At 35.3% G+C, this 19,379-nt stretch overlaps 1 protein-coding gene across 2 annotated transcripts in view; it reads left to right on the top strand.

Moving 5' to 3' along the window:
- Positions 1 to 19,379, top strand: part of LOC308686689 (equilibrative nucleoside transporter 2) — a 44,874-nt gene that overhangs the window by 23,216 nt on the left and 2,279 nt on the right. For both annotated transcript variants that reach the window (XM_081358739.1, XM_081358738.1), the window contains exons 2-11: positions 109 to 163; positions 870 to 951; positions 4,674 to 4,819; positions 4,908 to 5,047; positions 6,350 to 6,484; positions 7,898 to 7,995; positions 8,086 to 8,161; positions 8,881 to 9,059; positions 9,162 to 9,264; positions 17,810 to 17,895. In XM_081358739.1, coding sequence (XP_081214865.1) covers positions 132 to 163; positions 870 to 951; positions 4,674 to 4,819; positions 4,908 to 5,047; positions 6,350 to 6,484; positions 7,898 to 7,995; positions 8,086 to 8,161; positions 8,881 to 9,059; positions 9,162 to 9,264; positions 17,810 to 17,895 — 1,077 coding nt within the window. In that variant the 5' untranslated portion in view covers positions 109 to 131. The remainder of the gene's footprint in view (positions 1 to 108; positions 164 to 869; positions 952 to 4,673; positions 4,820 to 4,907; positions 5,048 to 6,349; positions 6,485 to 7,897; positions 7,996 to 8,085; positions 8,162 to 8,880; positions 9,060 to 9,161; positions 9,265 to 17,809; positions 17,896 to 19,379) is intronic.

The following is a 19,379-nucleotide window of genomic DNA, read 5'->3' on the forward strand; positions in this document are numbered from 1 at the left end:
TGTGTATTGAATGAAATCGCTGTTGCAGCTGAGCAAACAACATGCCATTTGTAATGGAATGTAAAGCTTGAATTGCATTTTCATGATTTTGTTTTGTTTTTTGAACAGCTGCCAACTATACATTGGACAAAATGAACAAAAGAGAGGACACCCCTAAAGACCGGTAGGTTTCTTTTGGATTTTATTTAATTTTTATTTTTTCGCCTTCAACACACCAGATTCTCTCAAACTAAAGGACTTTTTTTAATCTGAGAAACTCAATGATATATGATTTAGAAAAAAAGCACAGGGATTCAGTTTAATTGAACTGAAAGCAATCAAGTGAGTCAACAGAACAGACAGCTACAGACTCTAATCAAACTAATAGCTTTCCACAATTACCTGGGGTCATATTGTAATAAGTGGACAAATAAGTCATTTCTCATTTATTTCTCTTGATATTAAAACTGGTAATTCAGCTTGAGATAATTTGCATTAAAATATATATTTTTTTTTGTGAAGGTAGGGTTGCCATTCAGGTTTTTTACATGTCCCAAAAAAAAAAGGCTTAAATAGTGTAAAAATGTCTTTATTTTCATTTGGTCTTAAATTTGGGAGCAGACAGGCAGGAGTCAATTAACAAGATGGATAAATAGATGATAGATGAACACTGCCAATTTAAGATTTATTTAATTAAAAATTACAAACAATAGGCCTACTTGGAGAAAGGTTTTATACTTTTGGAAAGTTTGCCTGTTGGTTTGTTTTGCATGTGATCGTTATTTAAATAAAAAGCACAAAAAAAACCAACTTGCTCCACACTTGGTTGTGACGTTGCACTATTCATAATATCATGCTGTGAAGTAAAAAAACTTGTCTCTTCTGTCTAGCGGCTGCCTGGTCGCGGTCATATTCTTCATTCTTGGCCTGGGAACACTGTTGCCATGGAACTTCTTTATGACGGCATCTATGGTAATGGAATGTGGAAAACAGCATCGAACAGGAGTTTTTCACATCTTTAAGCCAAATCTGCTGGAACAACACAGTTGTTTGCATTTTAATGGACTCTTCATTAGTCTGAGAGAAATCCCCACCCCTCAGATATTGAACTTTTTTCGATCTGAATTCCCCAACGAGTGTAATTAGTTTGCTAGTTGGCTAACAGCCAGGATTAAACCTATTAGCCTGATCACTGCTCCAGAGTTTTCTCCTATATTCCTGCAATCACTATAATTGTGATGTTATTACTGTGTTGTGGTTAATCTATATATAATATAAAAGAATAGAATATAATTAATTTTCAGATTTACCAGATTACTGTGTGCTCTGTAGGGGTGGTTAATCTGTCTGATTTCCCGATTTGATTACGATTATTGAAGTCCCGATTCGATTACAGTCGATTTTCGATTATTAACGATTCTCGGTTAGCGATTATTGATTTTTTCATTTCACAACAGTAAACGAAAATACACTACAACAAAGTGATTGCAGTATTAAAAAAAGTCAGCTGCTGAATTATTTAACGCTTTTATTGAGTAACAACAACTCAAAGCACTTTCTGTGTCGTGTAGTTATAACTTCAGAATTATTTGTATGTAGCTTATGTTCTGTAGAACACAGAAATGAATACATCACATTGTGTTGTGACTCATCAAGTTGAACTAAACAATAACAAATAAATGAAAGGCTTATTTCCTTTAGGAAGTAGATCAGAACCAACATACTGTAGAAATTTGACAATTTTCTTCTAGAAAGACAAGGTGTTCAGGTGGAGGAAGACTGCAGGTTGCAGTCGAAACATGTCAAGGTAAAGAAATAGTTTTTTTCTCCACCTGAACACCTTGTCTTTCTAGAAGAAAATTGTCCAAATTAATCATTAAGAAGACAAAATGAAAATTTTTTAACAATTTACTGTAGCTTCAATCAGTAACATACAAAGCCACTCTTATAGAGAGCCTAAGTCCCTCCCCTTCCGGTCGACCACCATGGGACCTTAGTTCGGAAAAATATTGTATGGTAGTCAATGGCGAGAGACAACAAATATTTTGATCTCATTTGAATTGTGCCCTGATTTACACATATGATGTTTGTCAATTTAAAAGATACATTTTAAAGTCAAGAAAGTCGCAGCTTGATGTAAAACTGCTGAGGTATAAGACTGAAAATACGTAATTACAAGACTACAAACCCAGAAGGCGCACATGGGACGTCATACCTTTTCTCTCAATGAATGAAGCTAACTTTACTGAAGCTAACGTCTGACATTTTTTCTACAGTCTTGTTATTAGAAAAAAAATATATATTTTTTTTTTAGAAAATCGATTTTTTGACATTTGTGAATCGATTCAGAATCGTCCACGTCCACATCGCGATGCATCGAGTAATCGATTTTTTCCCCCACCCCTAGTGCTTTGTTGGTTTCAGTGTTTACCTTTTTTTTATCTTTATTCTCTTTCAAAGGATTCATTCTCATTTTTGTGTAAAATACATGTAAATTTCATTGCAGAAATTATGCGTGATTGTTTAAATGATTAATATTGGGTATCTCTCTCTCTCTCTCTCTCTCTCTCTCTCATATATATATATGTATATGTGTATATATATATACAGTACCAGTCAAAAGTTTGGAAACATTACTATTTTTAATGTTTTTGAAAGAAGTCTCTTATGCTCATCAAGCCTGCAGTTAAAAAAACAACAGTAATATTATGAAATATTATTACAATTTAAAATAATGGTTCTCTTTTTTAATATACTTTAAAATGTAATTTATTTTTGTGATGCAAAGCTGAATTTTCATCAGCAAGTGCTCCAGTCTTTGGTGTCTTATGATCCTTCAGAATTCATTCTAATATGATGATTTATGATCAATGTTGGAAACAGTTGTGCTGCTTAATATTTTTTTTATAACCTGAGATACTTTTTTCAGGATTATTTGATAAATAAAAAGTTAAAAAGAACTGTATTTATTTAGAATAGAAATCTTTTTTAACAATATACACTACCGTTCACAAGTTTGGGAACAATAACTTTTTTTTTTTTTAAGAAATTAGTACTTTAATTCAACAAGGATGCGTTAAATTGATAAAAGGTGATGGTAACGATTTATATTGTTAGAAATGTTTTTATTTTGAATAAATGCTGTTTTTATAAATAAACACTGTTAACGTTTTACTCATCAATGAATCCTGAAAAAAGTATTCCAAAAAATATATTAAACAGCACAACTGTTTCCATCATTGATAATAACTGAGTATCAAATCATCATATTAGAATGATTTCTGAAGGATCATAAGACACCAAAGACTGGAGTACTTGCTGATGAAAATTCAGCTTTGCATCACAAAAATAAATTACATTTTAAAGTATATTAAAAAAGAGAACCATTATTTTAAATTGTAACAATATTTCATAATATTACTGTTTTTTTTTCTTTACTGCAGGTTTGATGAGCGTAAGAGACTTCTTTCAAAAACATTAAAAATAGTAATGTTTCCAAACTTTTGACTGGTACTGTATATGTGTGTTATGTTATATTATATTATATTATATTATATTATATTATATTATATTATATTATATTATATTATATTATATTATATTATATTATTCAAAATTATATATAATATAATATACACAGACCCTTTCCAAAAAATTAGAATATCATGGAAAAGTTATTTTCCATAATTCCATTCAAAATGTTAAACTTCCATAGATTATAGATTCAGGGCCCACAACTTAAACGATTTCAAGTATTCAGTTGTTTATTTGTATGTAATTTGGGCTTCCAGCTCATAAAAAGGGTGAAAACAGGATTTCAAAAAATTTGAATATTACATGAAATCCCACAGTAATTACACAGTGATACCATGGTCATTGAACCAGGTTTTGGTTGGTTCTTTTGGCAGTGTGGGCAGGTGCAAATCCTGCTGGAAAATGAAGTCAGCATCTCCATAAAGCTTGTCTGCTGAAGGAAGCATGAAGTGCTCTGGAAATGTCCTGGTAGACGGCTGCGTTGAGTGGACAGCACAGTGGACCAACACCAGCCGATGACATGGCTCCCCAAACCAACACAGACTGTGGAAACTTCACACTGGACTTCAAGCATCTTGGATTGTGTGCCTCTCCATTCTTCCCCCAGACTCTGGGACCTTGGTTTCGAAATGAGATGCAAAATTTGCTCTCATCAGAAAAGAGGACTTTGGTCCACTGTGCTTTATTAAATCCGGAGTCAACGCAGCCGTCTACCAGGATATTTTCAGAGCATTTCATGCTGACTTCATTTTCCAGCAGGATTTTCACCTGCCCACACTGCCAAAAGAACCAAAACCTGGTTCAATGACCATGGTATCACTGTGTAATTACTGTGTGATTTCATGTAATATTCAAATTTTTTGAAATCCTGTTTTTGTGGGTTTTATGAGCTGGAAGCCCAAATTATGTACAAATAAACAACTAAATACTTGAAATCGTTTAAGCTGTGGGGCCTGAATCTATAATCTATGGAAGTTTAATGTTTTGAATGGAATTATGGAAAATAACTTTTCCATGATATTCTGTGTATATAGTTTGTGCCATCAATAAATCCATATTGGTCGACCACTTAATCTGACAGGTCATAGTGTTACATTTGTTTATTTCAGTGTTGAAAGTGATTGTTAGTGTATCTAAAATCTTTGATTTGGTTTTTACAGTATTTTAACAACAGACTCAATACTTCTGAATGGAGGAACGGAACAATAACAACTAGGACGGAGTATTATTTCAATAACTGGATGACTCTGCTTTCCCAGCTGCCTTTGCTGCTGTTCACTTTGCTCAATTCTTTTCTCTATCAGTGGTAAGAGTTTATTTTTTGAGTATGTGTAGTTTAATGTGCCAAATATTTACTGAAACCAGTAATATATAGCAGATCATTTGTGTTTCAGGATCTCAGAGAGGATGCGGATAGCAGGCAGTTTAGCCTTCATCCTCATCTTCTTCGTCCTCACTGCTGCCCTGGTGAAGGTCCCAATGGAGGAGGACACGTTCTTCTCCGTCACCATGGCAACTATCTGGTTTATCAATTGTTAGTGATTTTGAAACCTCATATCACCATCACTTAGGCTATATATATTTCTACTAATAAATGCTGATATGCATAAAGATTTCTATTTCAAATAAATTCTGTTCTCTTCATCAAAGAATCCTGAAAAAAATCCTACCATGGTCTCCACAAAAATATAAAACAGCACAGCTCTTTTCATAATTGATAATAATACATTTTCTTTGAGCAGCATATTCAAATATTTCTGAAGGATCATGTGACACTGAAGACTGAAGGAATGATGCTGAAAAGTCAGCTTTTCATCAGAGGAATAAATTACTTTTAAACTGTATTACAATAGAAAAGTTATTTTAAATGAATATTTAACTTTTCAATATTTTCAAATTTAAATATGTAATTTCACAGTTTTACTTGGTGAGCATAAAAGACTTCTTTCAAAAACATTTGTAAAATGATCAACTTTCGAACTGAACTTTGTAGCTGACAAACACCCTTTTACGGTACGTTTACACGATGATGATGTACTAAAAACGAAAAGTCTTTCCTTTGCTTTTTTGAATAGTTTCGAGTACGGACGACAACATTGTCAAAACGATCCCCATTCACACGGATCTGGAAAAACGACTAAAATCTGCATGCCAGGCCAGTAGTTGGTCGATGTCACATTTTAAAGAAACACTACGTGCCGCATGACGTCACCGTTTTCACAAATTCACATTTTTATATTTTACACAGTAATGATATAATTTTCACATTTTGAGTAGGCCCATACTTGTTTCTGTTTGCAATAGCCCTTCTGTGCTGTAACATGGTGTGGTATAGCCGTGCTGGATAACACTGGTAAAATGACATTACGCTCTTGTTCACTGATCCGCTCCCCGCTACACTCTGCTCACGTGCTCTGAAAATAATAGCTTTGTAGGACTATACATTATTTAGATAATTGGTCAAAAAATAAATCTGTTAAATCTAATTGTTGCGTAGAACTGAAGAATAATCTTTATTTAATATTAATATATTTTCTGTCCAATTTTGGTGTTACTTTCAATAAAAGTGTGGTTATTTTATTGGCTTGTATTTTTTTTTTTTTTTTTTCAGTATCATTACAATTTCATAAAATTTCCATTTTTCATTTGTACAGTTATACAAAAGAAACTAGTGCATCTCTTTTGTAAAAAGTGCATCCAGAATTTTCGGTTTCGGCCCAGAATTTTCATTTCGGTGCATCCGTAGTTTTTTGTGTGCATCACCCACTCTTGCTATAAAGATCAGTATTTTTTGTGTGTGTTCTTGATGATTGTTCTTCTGTCTGTCTCTCGGCAGCGTTTGGGGCCGTGTTACAGGGAAGTCTGTTCGGTTTGGTGGGTTTGTTGCCGCAGAAGTACAGCGCCATCTTTATGAGCGGACAGGGACTCGCAGGGACATTTGCTGCTCTTGCAATGATCTTCGCCATTGCAAGTGAGACGCATTGTTGTTTTCATATAATTGAGATACCATTATAATTTTATATAATATTTTGAATGTTTTCATTTTTATGTTTCTGTTTTCATTTTCAATTTATTTGTTAATGAAAAAAAACCCTACATAAAATAATAATAAATATATGAAGAGTTCAGATGCAAAAGCCTATAAGTGCCATCTGAAAATTTCTTCTAGAATTATCATTTTTATCAAGCTTGTATATTTAAGTTCAGGAATTTCACTTAACTGGCAATTAATAGGTAATTATCATTGTCATTTAAGTGAAATTACTGAACTTGAATATACGAGCTTCATAAAAATGATCATTCTAGAGGAAAATTTCAGATGGCACTTTATATATATATATATATATATATATGAAGAGTTCAGATGCAAAAGCCTCTAAATGCCATCTGAAATTTTCTTATACAATGATCTTTTTTATCAAGCTTGTATATTTAATTTCAATAATTTCACTTAAATGGCAATGAAGGTTACCTATTAATTGTCATTTAAGTGAAATTACTGAACTTAAATATACAAGCTTGATAAAAATGATAATTTTATAAGAAAATTTCAGATGGCATTTAGAGGCTTTTGCATCTGAACTCTTCATATATATACTTACACACTTATATAAAGTGTGTATGTATATATATATAAACTGTATGTATAGTATTTATTAATTTATATTTCATTTTAGTTTGTTATTTTAGTACATCAAGTTAAACTAAAGGAAAATTAGAAATGTTGCTATTTTTTTATTTATTTTTTTATACTATTTTATTTTTTCAAGTAACTGAAATGTATTTTATGGTTTTATTTAATTATAATAACCCCAGTTAGACAATTGATTTCAACATTACAGTGCATTTGTGGGGACATTTCAAATAAAAAAAGTCCCTCACATGTACACCCAAAACTCACAATAATAAATTAAAAGAAGAATGAAATATAATGGAAGAAAATAATAGGGAAAAATATAATAGTAGGAAAAAAACAATATTCGCATAACACTTTATTTGACAGTGTTCCTGTCACACATCTTACATGTACTTGCTATAGCAAATTATGCATAATTACAAGCAACTAACCCTAAACCAAACCCTAATTTTATAGTAAGTACATGTTGTTAATTCATATTACTCAGGACTTACTTGTATAAATGCAACAAGGGCACCTTAAAATAGTGTAATATTAATAATCTTGCAAATGAGGTTTTGTGAGATTAAGCTCACTAGTAGGGACAAATTTGTCATCTTTCATCATCTCTGGCAATGTCAGGTCAGCACTGCATTTCTGTCCTTTTTAGATTTAGCTTGTTTAAGTTCACAGAGATTCACTGTTGCCAAATGAACATTCATGCATTTCTATATAGATCTGTTCACTGGATGTGTGTGTGTGTAACAGGTGAAGCTGACGGTGAAACGGCAGCTCTGGGTTATTTCATCACTCCGTGTGTCGGGACCCTCATCACGCTCATCAGTTACATGCTGCTACCCAAACTGGTGAGTGTGTGTTTAGGTCCTATCAGATCTGTGCTGTTCTTTAGTCAGCTTATTCTGAGACTGATCTCTGGAGTGTGTGTGTGTGTGCAGGTATTTGCTAGATTTTACCTGGACAGCAAAAGCAAGAACTACGAGGTGGAGTCATCGAGCAAGCTGCTGCCTACAGGTGAAGTTTTTGTGGAAAATGCACATATTGGATTGCCATTTCACCATTATTAATAGATCAAAAGCAATATGCAGTATCTTTAAAATAATATTCATCCCAAGTGTTATTTCCCTTGGGAAAAAGAAATGCTCTTTAGCATGCTTAAAAGTGTGAACCGAATGTAATGTTTTCAGGCACTTTATAGCATGTTAATTGCAATTAAATGAAAATGTATTATACCTGTATTTTAAATTGATATTAAATGCAATGAGCTGAACTTCAGAGCACTTTTACTGACCCACTTCAGTAGGACTTAAGGACATCTTTATATGTAATTTCATAATTCTATTGTCTTTGAAATGGTGTTCTGCTGAATGTACTGACAAGTATTAAACTAAAATGTCATATGTTCATTTTCGTAGTTATACAAAATTAAAAATGATCTAAAATCACATGTGCTTTAGGATGTTGTTCAACACATCAAAATAAGTGTACTACTTTAAAGCACAGCAAAAATGATTAAAACAATGATTTACATTGCACTTTAAAATAAAACTTTTAATTTGACATTACACAGTGCACTTTTTAAAATGTGCTCAAATCAAAAGTCACAAAAAATACATATATTCTTAAGGTGCCTTTTATTTCATTAATATATTATTAATGACATTCAATACAATTAAGTGCTCATCATTTTCTCAAGGGAATATTTTTTATTGAAATGAATTCTGTTCCTCCAGAAACTGTGGAAGGCTGTGAGACGACGATCGATCCGTCTAATGGCTCTGTGGTCAACGGGGATCCTAACAAAGCTGCCAACTGTGTGAGTGAAGAGGAGGGTTGCAAACAGGCCTTCGTCCCGCTACAGGCAGAAAACACGTCCACACAGAAGAGCTCTGTCCTGCAGGTCTTCAAAAAGGTGACGTTTTATTTCACCAGTATCAGAACGTCTCGCAGCTTGTGGTCTGTTTTGAATCTTTAACAGTGGCTTATTGTCATCATCATCTCTCTCTGTCTCTAGATTAGGGTTATGGCTTTCTGTGTGACGTTTGTGTTCACAGTAACACTGTCAGTTTTTCCAGCTGTAACCGTGGATGTGAAAACTGTCTATGGAGGAAACTGGGGTATGGAATACATTCACTTGCTCTCACACACACACACACACACACACACACACACACACACACACACACACACACACACACTGTAAAGTTAGATGTCTGTAAAGTTGCTGAGGCAGAGATTTCTGACTGTTCATGAGGAAAAAAAACTCGCAGCCTTTAAAGGTATATATTGTAACTGAAATCCACAGACAGATGCAAACTGATTATAAACACTTACAGTAAATGTTTATTTTTTTATGTTTTCTTGCTCAGGGTTCCCACGGGTCATTGAAATCCTTGAAAGTTTGTAAATCTGAAAATCTTTTTTTGAGGCCCTGGAAAGTTTGAAAATAAACAGGATACAGGTCCTTGAAAGTGCTTGAATTTATTTTGAGAGGTTTTCTGGAAAAAAAAAAAAATTCCCTCTGGTCCGCTAATGTGTTATTTCGCCAACACTTTGTGGCCTGTACATTCTAGCTTGCTCGATTTATGTTAGTTACGCTCATTTACGCATTATATTAAGTGTTTCCTGCGTGAGACACTTTTGTGTTGTACGTTGTCATGATTCATTCAGCCGCGCACGAAACTACTACGATGGGACCTCAACGTTTCAGACACACTGTTGTAACATTGCAAAAATTGGCTGAAACCGCTGAAACGTGATTCCTGGAAAATGCAATTTTCAAGATATTTGACTCACCAAATAAGATTACAAAGAATGGCTTGCCAGTAGGGTTTCCACCCGTCCCGTAAAATAGAATCGTCCCGTATTTAAAGGTAAAATGATGCGTCCCATACAGTGACGTCGGACAGGGGGTAATAGTGGAACTGAGTAACGTTACAAGCACGTCCTTTATCCCCCACTTTATGCTTTGCGGTGTCGTGTGGGGTTGCTGAGGCTGGTTGGTGTAGATTAAAGGTAGGGTAGGCAGGATTTTTCTAAAAAAACTTTTTCCCAAATTTGTTTAAACTGTCTTTATATATCAATACATAATTAAAATGTAAGTACTCTGAAAAAGAGAGTATAAAAATCGAGTGTCTCTAGTCCTCTCATTAATGCAATAAACACAGCTACTTATTCCATTCACTCCACCCCCTCCCTTCTGGGCTCCTTCCAAAGCCACGCCCCCAAAACACATGAACGCGCAATGCCGACCGCTCAGCTGGAGGACGCGTTTGCCAGCGCCGAGCAGAGAGGAGCGCAGTGCATGTAGTGACATCATGTCAGAATCACGTGTAATAAAATACCTAACTTTATCATTATGAATATAAACAACTAACATGGCTGTTAGTACTCACTATCAAGCTAGCATATCGATACTGGTAAAGTTTAAAATATATTGAGTTTGATTCGGTAACGAGCTAGTAACAAAGCTAAAAACAGGTTGCATTGATACACGTTTTACCATTACCATCAGTTACACTGTGATGAAGGTGAATTTCGTGTAAGATTCATAACATATACGGTGTTTTGCATGTAAGAGCTTCCACGATGAAAGCACTTTTGGCTCTGATGAGGACTAACGTTACACTCCGGTGACAAGTAGCCTACCTTTCTACCTTACTACCGTATTTTCCGGACTATAAGTCGCACTTTTTTTCATAGTTTGGCTGGTCCTGCGACTTATATTCAGGTGCGACTTATATATCAAAATTAATTCAGACTGAGATGAACCAAGAGAAAACATTACCGTCTACAGCTGCGAGAGGGCGCTCTAGTTGGCGGAGTTATTCAGAAGCGACACCATATGAAGAAAATTCAATGGATTCAGTGATGTGGAATGAGATCGCGGGAGCTTGGTGAACTTGTTTACTGGTAACTTGCTTGTTGGACTCCCTGGCTTATGTTAATTTAGCCTATTCCGCCTCTCAGGTATATGTTCTTTATGCTATTGTGTAACTTAGCTGAATAACTGTTAATGTGTTGCGTTAACATACCGGACACCTACTCAGCCTGTTGTTCTGTGTGCTACTGTGTAGTTAAATAACTTGCCTTTGCAGATTAAATGTCTGTTCTTGGTCTTAGATTTTGTGAAATAAATTTCTAAATAAATGCGACTTATACTCCAGTGCGACTTATATATGTTTTTTTCCTCTTCATGACGCATTTTTTGACTGATGCGACTTATACTCCGGAGCGATTTATAGTCCGGAAAATACGGTAGTTCCTTTTTTTGCCTTGTTTGCCTTCGCTGACTGTATATGCAGGTACTGGGAATTTTGACTGCTCTTTCTCTGCCATTTTTGTGTTTCTTCCTAGCTTCCGTGCCTCTTCCCCTCCTCGAGTCAAACGGGTGCGCGCATGTGGGCAGCTCCTGTAGCAGCGGGGGTGGTAGCCATGGTAGTGAGGGAGAGTGACAGTCGCCCAGCCAATCATTTCATTCGTTCCGAATGGAATAAGTAGCCGTGTTTATTGCGCCCTGAGAGGTCTACAGACACTCGATTTTTATACTCTCTTTTTCAGAGTACCCACATTTTAATTATGTATTGGTATATAAAGAAAGTTTAAACAAATTTGGAAACAATTTTTTTTAGAAAAAACCTGCCGACCCTGCCTTTAAGGTGTGAGGCTTGGACGGAGGTGTCACACTCTCCAACCTCGCTGATAGTTGCAAGATTTTTTCCTGAGATCACTGGACCTTGTTTGTGGAGTGAACCTTTTTCTGGCTACTTTCACCTGTGAATGGAGACCTTAAGTATTTTTGTTAGTGACAACATGTATTAACTCATCTGCTTGTCTGGCTGGTCATCCTTTTTGGTGGGACCTGTGAAATTTCATGTGGGCTGAGGGCTGTCCTGGCTCCTTTTTGGGCTCTTATTCTTTAATTGCTATCAATACAATGAGCAGGGCTTGAACCCATGTCCTTCCTATTTTCTGTCATGCAGAATTTGGGGGTTTATCATCTGATTTGCATTTTCACTATTTATCCACCTTGTGGATGATATTTCAAATGTATTCTTAATGATTCCTTGAGCTCACCTCACTCAATACCATAGGCCTTTTTACCTGGAAAATGCTCAACCTACTTTACTCATGTTAAACAGTAACAAGACAATATTTATACATTTGGAACAGTATCAGTTTTGTTCGATGGGATCCATCATGACACCCTGCAAAAGGAAGAAGTTAAGTATGGGGTGGACAGGGCAAGCTTGCTTGCTTGCTCTCTGCCTTCCCAAGTTATTTCTTTTTGACACAACAATAACCCAGGCTAGGATAGTTAGCCAAAATCATCCATGGCCGTTATTTTATTGGGCATAGTTTACCCTGTGGGCCCATTTTATAAATTTAGACAGCTGTTTTGATTGAAATTATTTTTGTCTTGGTGTCTCTCAGAACACCATCTTTCACACACTCACTTTCACACACTTTCACACCCCTCTCTGGCCAGAGAATCATACCTTTTTTTTGTCTACCATAGCAGATTAGGAACTGAATGGGGAACATATGAAGAGTTCAGATGCAAAAGCCTCTAAGTGCCATCTGAAATTTTCTTCTAGAATGATCATTTTTATCAAGCTTGTATATTTAAGTTCAGTAATTTCACTTAAATGACAGTTAATAGGTAATTTTCATTGCCATTTAAGTGAAATTACTGAACTTAAATATACAAGCTTGATAAAAATGATCATTCTAGAAGAAAATTTCAGATGGCACTTAGAGGCTTTTGCATCTGAACTCTTCATATATTATTAGGGGCGGAATACCACCAAATCTGAAGGGTAACAACTTTGACGACGACAGAAACTACTGAACATAGACACTGTGGCATTCCCCTTGTGACAGTGTCTAAAGGTTAGGATATCACTTTTCAATTGTCCGATGCAGTCGTCATGTGTTTGAGTATAACGCTGTGAACGTAAAGCTAACTTTTCAAAATCAAATAGATTAAACACTTTAAAATAACAATCGTATAGACCTACAGTTGCAGTTGAGAGAGCCAGTTTTAGTTTCTCAAATGCAATTTGTCATTCATTGCACAATTTAAATTTTTTCCAACTTTTTGTTGTTGCTCATAAGCTATTTAAAATAAGATTTGGAGATATCCACACAATCTTGAATCCATGGACAAAAAGAAAAAACATTTCCATCTCGTACCCCTGGTGATGACAGCATGTGATTTCAAAAGTTTAGAATTAGATTCATTGTTTTTATTGAATCTAGAAAATGAGCTTGAAACGAAATGGAGTGACCAATATTGTTGCTTTTCTAGACACAATTTCTCTTTAGACGCCTTGGCCATAAGGTCTACATTTCCTTTTCAAGAGAATTCTGCATAGTCAATAATCTATTTATGCTTTTACCACTAGTTGGTTAATGTCATAACCCTCACTGCCAAATCCAGCCCCAGTTTGGTTGGTAAGTCAAGCTCCCACTTCTGCTATTGAACTTCCTGCAGCAGGGCTGGACTGGGACCTACTGAGAGCAGATTCAGAATGTTAGTTTAAAAGAGGATATGAAGAATTGCTGCGAAACCAGTGAATAATCCAAAAATAATCACGTTAATAATAACTCAATTTGAAGCGGTCTCTGTAGTGATCATTGAAAATGCAGCACCTGGCCCACAAGGGAGGGGGTGGAAGTCTTTGTGTGGATTGTCATTCAGTTGAACTTGTTGGGCTGATATGTTGGATCGTCAGTCTGTGATGGCACTTAAAGGCCTGGTGTTGTGGTATATGGGCTCCGTTGTTTCTCTTTTCAGTCTGGCTTTTGATCCTTCCTGCCACAAAATTGCATAATGCATGGCAAATTGGTCCTTTTCACCTTTTCCTGCACTGAATCAGTCTCTTTCCATGCTGACCCATCAGAAGTGTCAACTTCTCAGAACCGCAAAACTCAAATTAAACCTACTTAATTCCAAAAGTCTCTTCTGGTTAACAACACAACAGCAGTTCCTCATTTTATTAAAAAGCTTAGTCCTTTTTTTGCGGGGAAAAAGCAAGCATTCTTCTTTGCAAAATGCAGGAAAAAAGCAAGAAAACTACTCTAATTAGAATATAGTGTATAATGTAAACGTAAAATCCTTTGTCTTTTCTTTTTACAAGAAACCAAAATAAAATGACTGTAAGATGACTATTATGTGCCTGTTCAAATCACAATTGCTATTTAACTCGGTCACACAATCTCATTATCATACAATGCACAAAAATGATCTTAGTCAACATAAACCAAAATCTTGAATCTCTGCAATGGATCAGTTTCTTCACACTGTCTCCCAGGGATAATGGGATACAAATTCTAGACACCTTCAGATAGAAAGTATAATATTTAAACACATGACAGACAAATCCGTGCTTTTAAAGGTATAACGTTAGGCTTATTGGTTTTTTTTGTTTTTAAATGTGGATAATCTCTCAATATAATATTCCATACATTGTCAGATCTTGGTAGACAGGTAACTATTATATTTGTACATGTTATTAGACTGATTAATTTATAGATTATAATTAAACGTACACTATGTAATTTTTTTCGCCGCTAGGGGTCGCTAACCTCTTACAATAACAAAGGCGTAGTTTGATGACGCAACACTTGCTAAGAATTATGGATCTTGTCGTCAACGTCAAGCCGACCGATCTAATAATGTTTATGGATGAGTGAATACATCGATGCTTTTATCATGACTGTGATATGAAGCAGTTCGGGATTGCTAAGAGACAGCTATCAGCTCCACACGCGACGCGAGTCCCGCGGATATAAAAGGAATATGGACATTTCATTCTACCGAACTACACGCAAGTGCAGAATTACAACTCACAGGCCAGTTTATTATTAGACAAATTAAACTTGTGAGGTAACATAGCACTGTTTCATTACACTATCACACTAAATTGCATTTAAATGTGTTGAAATTTGTTATTCTATGTTAGTTTGTCTGTATGAGACTAGCAGTAAGCTAGATCAACATTAGAATAACATACAGATCATATTCTAACATTTTATCATTGTTGAACTATATAACATTGATTCGTTTTATGTAAATGTGCTCACCTGTTTAATAAAGTACATGTAGGAGCGGTTGAAGTCTCGGACGTGGAGCTCTCGTTTATATAACGTTACTGTCTATGGGAGCTCTCGGCATCTCGAAAACACCGCGCTGATATTGATTCTCGTTTTAGTTCTCCTTTTTTATCCAAAGTCTGCTTGCCATGGTCCATAATGTTTGAACGAAACAACAACAGTGTGCAAATAGACATTCCGAACTAATGTTGTCCACGTCTGTCGCCTTGGTTACTATCAGAGGGCTCTGGTTGCTATGGCAGTACGAGCGGAAACCAGGGATAACGAGGCTATGACGCCATTGACGTGACAAAACGGAAATAAAGAAACGGGACGTTTCTCGAATTAAATTACAAATTTCTCCTGGTTTGAAAGTTGTTGGAAACAGTCGGGATAATGTAAGTACACAACTAAAAGAAATATATATAACATAGATATAGTGACCTGTGCTATTTTTAAAGCAAAAAAGTTACATATTGTACCTTTAATGTTATTTATTAATTTATCGTTTATAAATATTAATCATATGCATAATAAATGATTATCCAATCTGTCATACACAATTTATGGCATTTAAAATAATTTAAATGTTATACAAATTATTTAAATGGGACAAATAATCATTTAAGTAGTAAATAAATTAAAAATGGAAAAAATTATCCCATCCCTGCAGAATTGTCAAAAACATGATTACTTGTTCAGAATGTCTGCTTAAGGCACACCAACATATACTGAAGAGTTATGAAGAAAAACAAACAAACAAAAACTCTTAAAGGTCCCGTTGCATGCGATTCCATGTTTCAAACTTTAGTTAGTGTGTAATGTTGCTGTTAGAGCATAAATAATATCTGTAAAATTATAAAGCTCAAAGTTCAATGCCAAGCCAGATATTTTATTTAACAGAAGTTGACTACAAAAAACGGCTCGATTGGACTACACCCCTCTACATCCTGCATTAGTGACATCACCAGAACCGTTTCTTGACTAACCTCCGCCCACAGGAATGCTCCCTCAACTCTACTGGCTACTTGCGCACTTCTTATAACTTAGCCTACTGTGTTTACTCAGCTCTTACGGTGATTTTCTGAAGTAAAACTGACGCTTCATCTTTTGTGTGATGTACAATAAACTTTATTAAACTCATCAGTACATGTTTGATCATCATTCAGACAGCAGACTTGTAGGCTATTAATAAATAATGGATACATAGCCTACAAGCAGATGACAAATACGTTATAATAACCGTAATTAAACTACTAAACCATACCTGTTTCATCTCTATACAGCAATCTGACTCTGTAGGCATTATTGTCCGACTCGAAATGAACGCCGTTACTGAGAGTTTCTGATATTATCATCATTCCGTGAGATGAATTTGTCCTGACAGACTGAGCGCGAGCTCATGAAGCTCCGCCCCCTGTGCCGTCCAGCAGCAGCTCATTTGCATTTAAAGGGGACACACTGAAACGGCTCGTTTTTCTGAGCCCCCAAAAATGTCAATTTAAACATGCTGTAAAAAATGATCTGTTGGGTATTTTGAGCTCAAACTTCACATAAACACTCTGGGGACACCAGAGACTTATTTTACATCTTGTGAAAAGGGGCATAGAACGGGACCTTTAAGTGTCATTAAATTCATGACCGTTTTCTATTTAATTCTGCTAAATCGTTTTAAAACCTGATCAATGCCGCCATCTGGTGGATCTCTAAAGAGCAGCGCTCAAAGTACTTGCATACAGCAGCGTTTTCAGTGCAGGGAAAAACCTTGCACATTCTGCCATTCAACATTAAAAGTACTTCTTCAATCAGTGTTTTTAAGTCTAGACTACACAGGTTTCCCCCGACTGAGCTAGGTTTCTCAAGTTTTTTTTTTTTTCTTTTGGCTTTTGGCTTGCTTAGTTGAGGACACTTAAATAGTTAACCCAAAAAATTATCCCATTATTTACTCACTCTCAAGAAACGCTAGGTGTATATGACTGACTTCTTTCAGCGAACACAATCAGAGTTATACTGAATAATAATCTGGCTCTTCCCAGTTTTGTAATGGCCGAGTTAGCATAGTCTCCGAGTTTTTGAAGCTCCAAAAAGCACATCCATTCTTTTTATTTTTGGGTGAAATATTTCTTTAGTATTTGAGCTGCTCTTTAGATTATTTGAACTCATTCCATTATTGATACTTAATTGTTGCTGAACTGAATCAATATGAGGAAAGAATGTCATTAAGGCCTCGTGACCACAACACAAGGATGTTGTTACTTTGACAAAATGATCTTGTGGCCACGACATATCAACTCGTAAAAACATGTCGTGGCCACAAGATCATTTTGTCGTAGATTTCAACTGAATGACTGTTTACTATTGTCGTTTTAGAGCTGCTTTTCAGCAGAATTGAATTCTGTTTGCATCATTGACTCAGACATTGACAAATCTTGTACTGCATAAAGCTCTATATAGTCAAGTAAAGGTGACTTAAATAAAATGTACTTCCACACTTGCACAATGTCTAACTATTACAGATTCGTACATATAAGGATGTTTTTTTGTCTCTCTACTTTTTTCTCTCAGAACGATACTTCATTCCTGTTTTTTGTTTCCTAACATTTAACGTGATGGACTTTTTGGGAAGAACTTCCACGTTAAAATTGAAGTGGGTGAGTGAATTATTTTATCATTATTTCCTTAATCCATCCCTTCGTCCCTCCATGAGCACATTTGGGTGATTCACACCAAGAGAACTGCAGATAAAAATTACAAACAAGCTGTTCACAAGCAGTTGGATGTGAGTATGTGTTGTTTTCCGTTAAATGTTTGTGTAACTGTCTTGAATGAAAGTTAATGGCACTTTGATACAAATATGATATACATCTATAAATACTTTGATGTACTTGTCCTCCACTAGGATTGGCACCAATGGCAAACATGAGCAAAACAGGCTGTGGAAAAAATAGCTTTGCTTTGTATTCATGTAGATTTTCATATAAAAAGACAAATAATGGAATAAATAAATAAAACCTTGAACCTCTAAATATAGTGAAATAATGGGGGAAAATAATAATTGTTGAAAAAAATATTTTTATGAAACAATCTACCATACAAAAGTTTGGCATCAGTGCTATTATTATTATTATTTTTATTTAGCTAGGATGCATTCAATTGATTAAGTAACAGAAAATGTATGATTTTTGCATCAGAGCACTGAGCATCAGAACAGTTGCCCCCCCCCCCCCCCCGACTCTCATAACTGCACATTATCTACCATAAAGGCCCTTGCACACTGAGTCCGAAATTCGCGTCCGAATTTTTCGCATGTTAAAAAATAAATACGACCTCACGTTATGTCAATCACGCTTGTACACTGCCTCCGAAACTTTTGGATTTTCTGCGTTTTTCACATCCGTAGCAAGCATTTTGAATGGTGTTTTGACAATTCAGAGCCACCGAATCACGAAAGCAAAAAAACGCATGTGATAATTTCGGACTCAGTGTGCAAGGGCCTTAACAGTACATTTGTACGTAAATCTAAAATTGTGCATCTGTAAATTACATAATAAATGGTACACTTGTGAAATAACACATCTGTACTTACATTGCTAGCATGAATTAGCATGTTGCGAGCATTTTTAACGTTACTTGTATGAATTACCATGTTTTAGCAAGTTGATAGCATGTTTTAACATGTTGTTAGTGTTTTAGCATGTTGTTAGCCTAGTCTAGCATGTTGCTAGCATTTTTTAGCACCCTGTTAGCATGTTAACACGTTGTTAACGTCCAAGCTAGCTGCTAGGCTTTGTTAGTGATAGATACTTAATGGATGAAGCTCAAAATTAGTTATTGTATGTAAGTTTTGACCCGCTCAATGAAAGTCTGAGAGTTTTTTTTTTTTTAGTTTTGATCGTCAGTTTGAAAAGATATAGAATTTGAGTCAGAATAGTCTGATGGCCTGAGTCTGACCCGAGTTTGTGGTTGTAGCTTTATTAAAGCTCCATAAAGCGATACTGTTTAAATTTAGTCTCAGAAGAAGCAGCTTAAATAGTAGGTCAGTATGTTGGCTTTGTCAAGCCAAAATATTTAGTAAATGTTGAAATGACCAATACTTTGTATTGTTCATTATTGATCAATTCATTATTGAACAATA

The sequence above is a fragment of the Scardinius erythrophthalmus genome, assembly GCF_964197995.2.
Source record: "Scardinius erythrophthalmus genome assembly, chromosome: 2".
Taxonomy (NCBI): Eukaryota; Metazoa; Chordata; class Actinopteri; order Cypriniformes; family Leuciscidae; genus Scardinius; species Scardinius erythrophthalmus.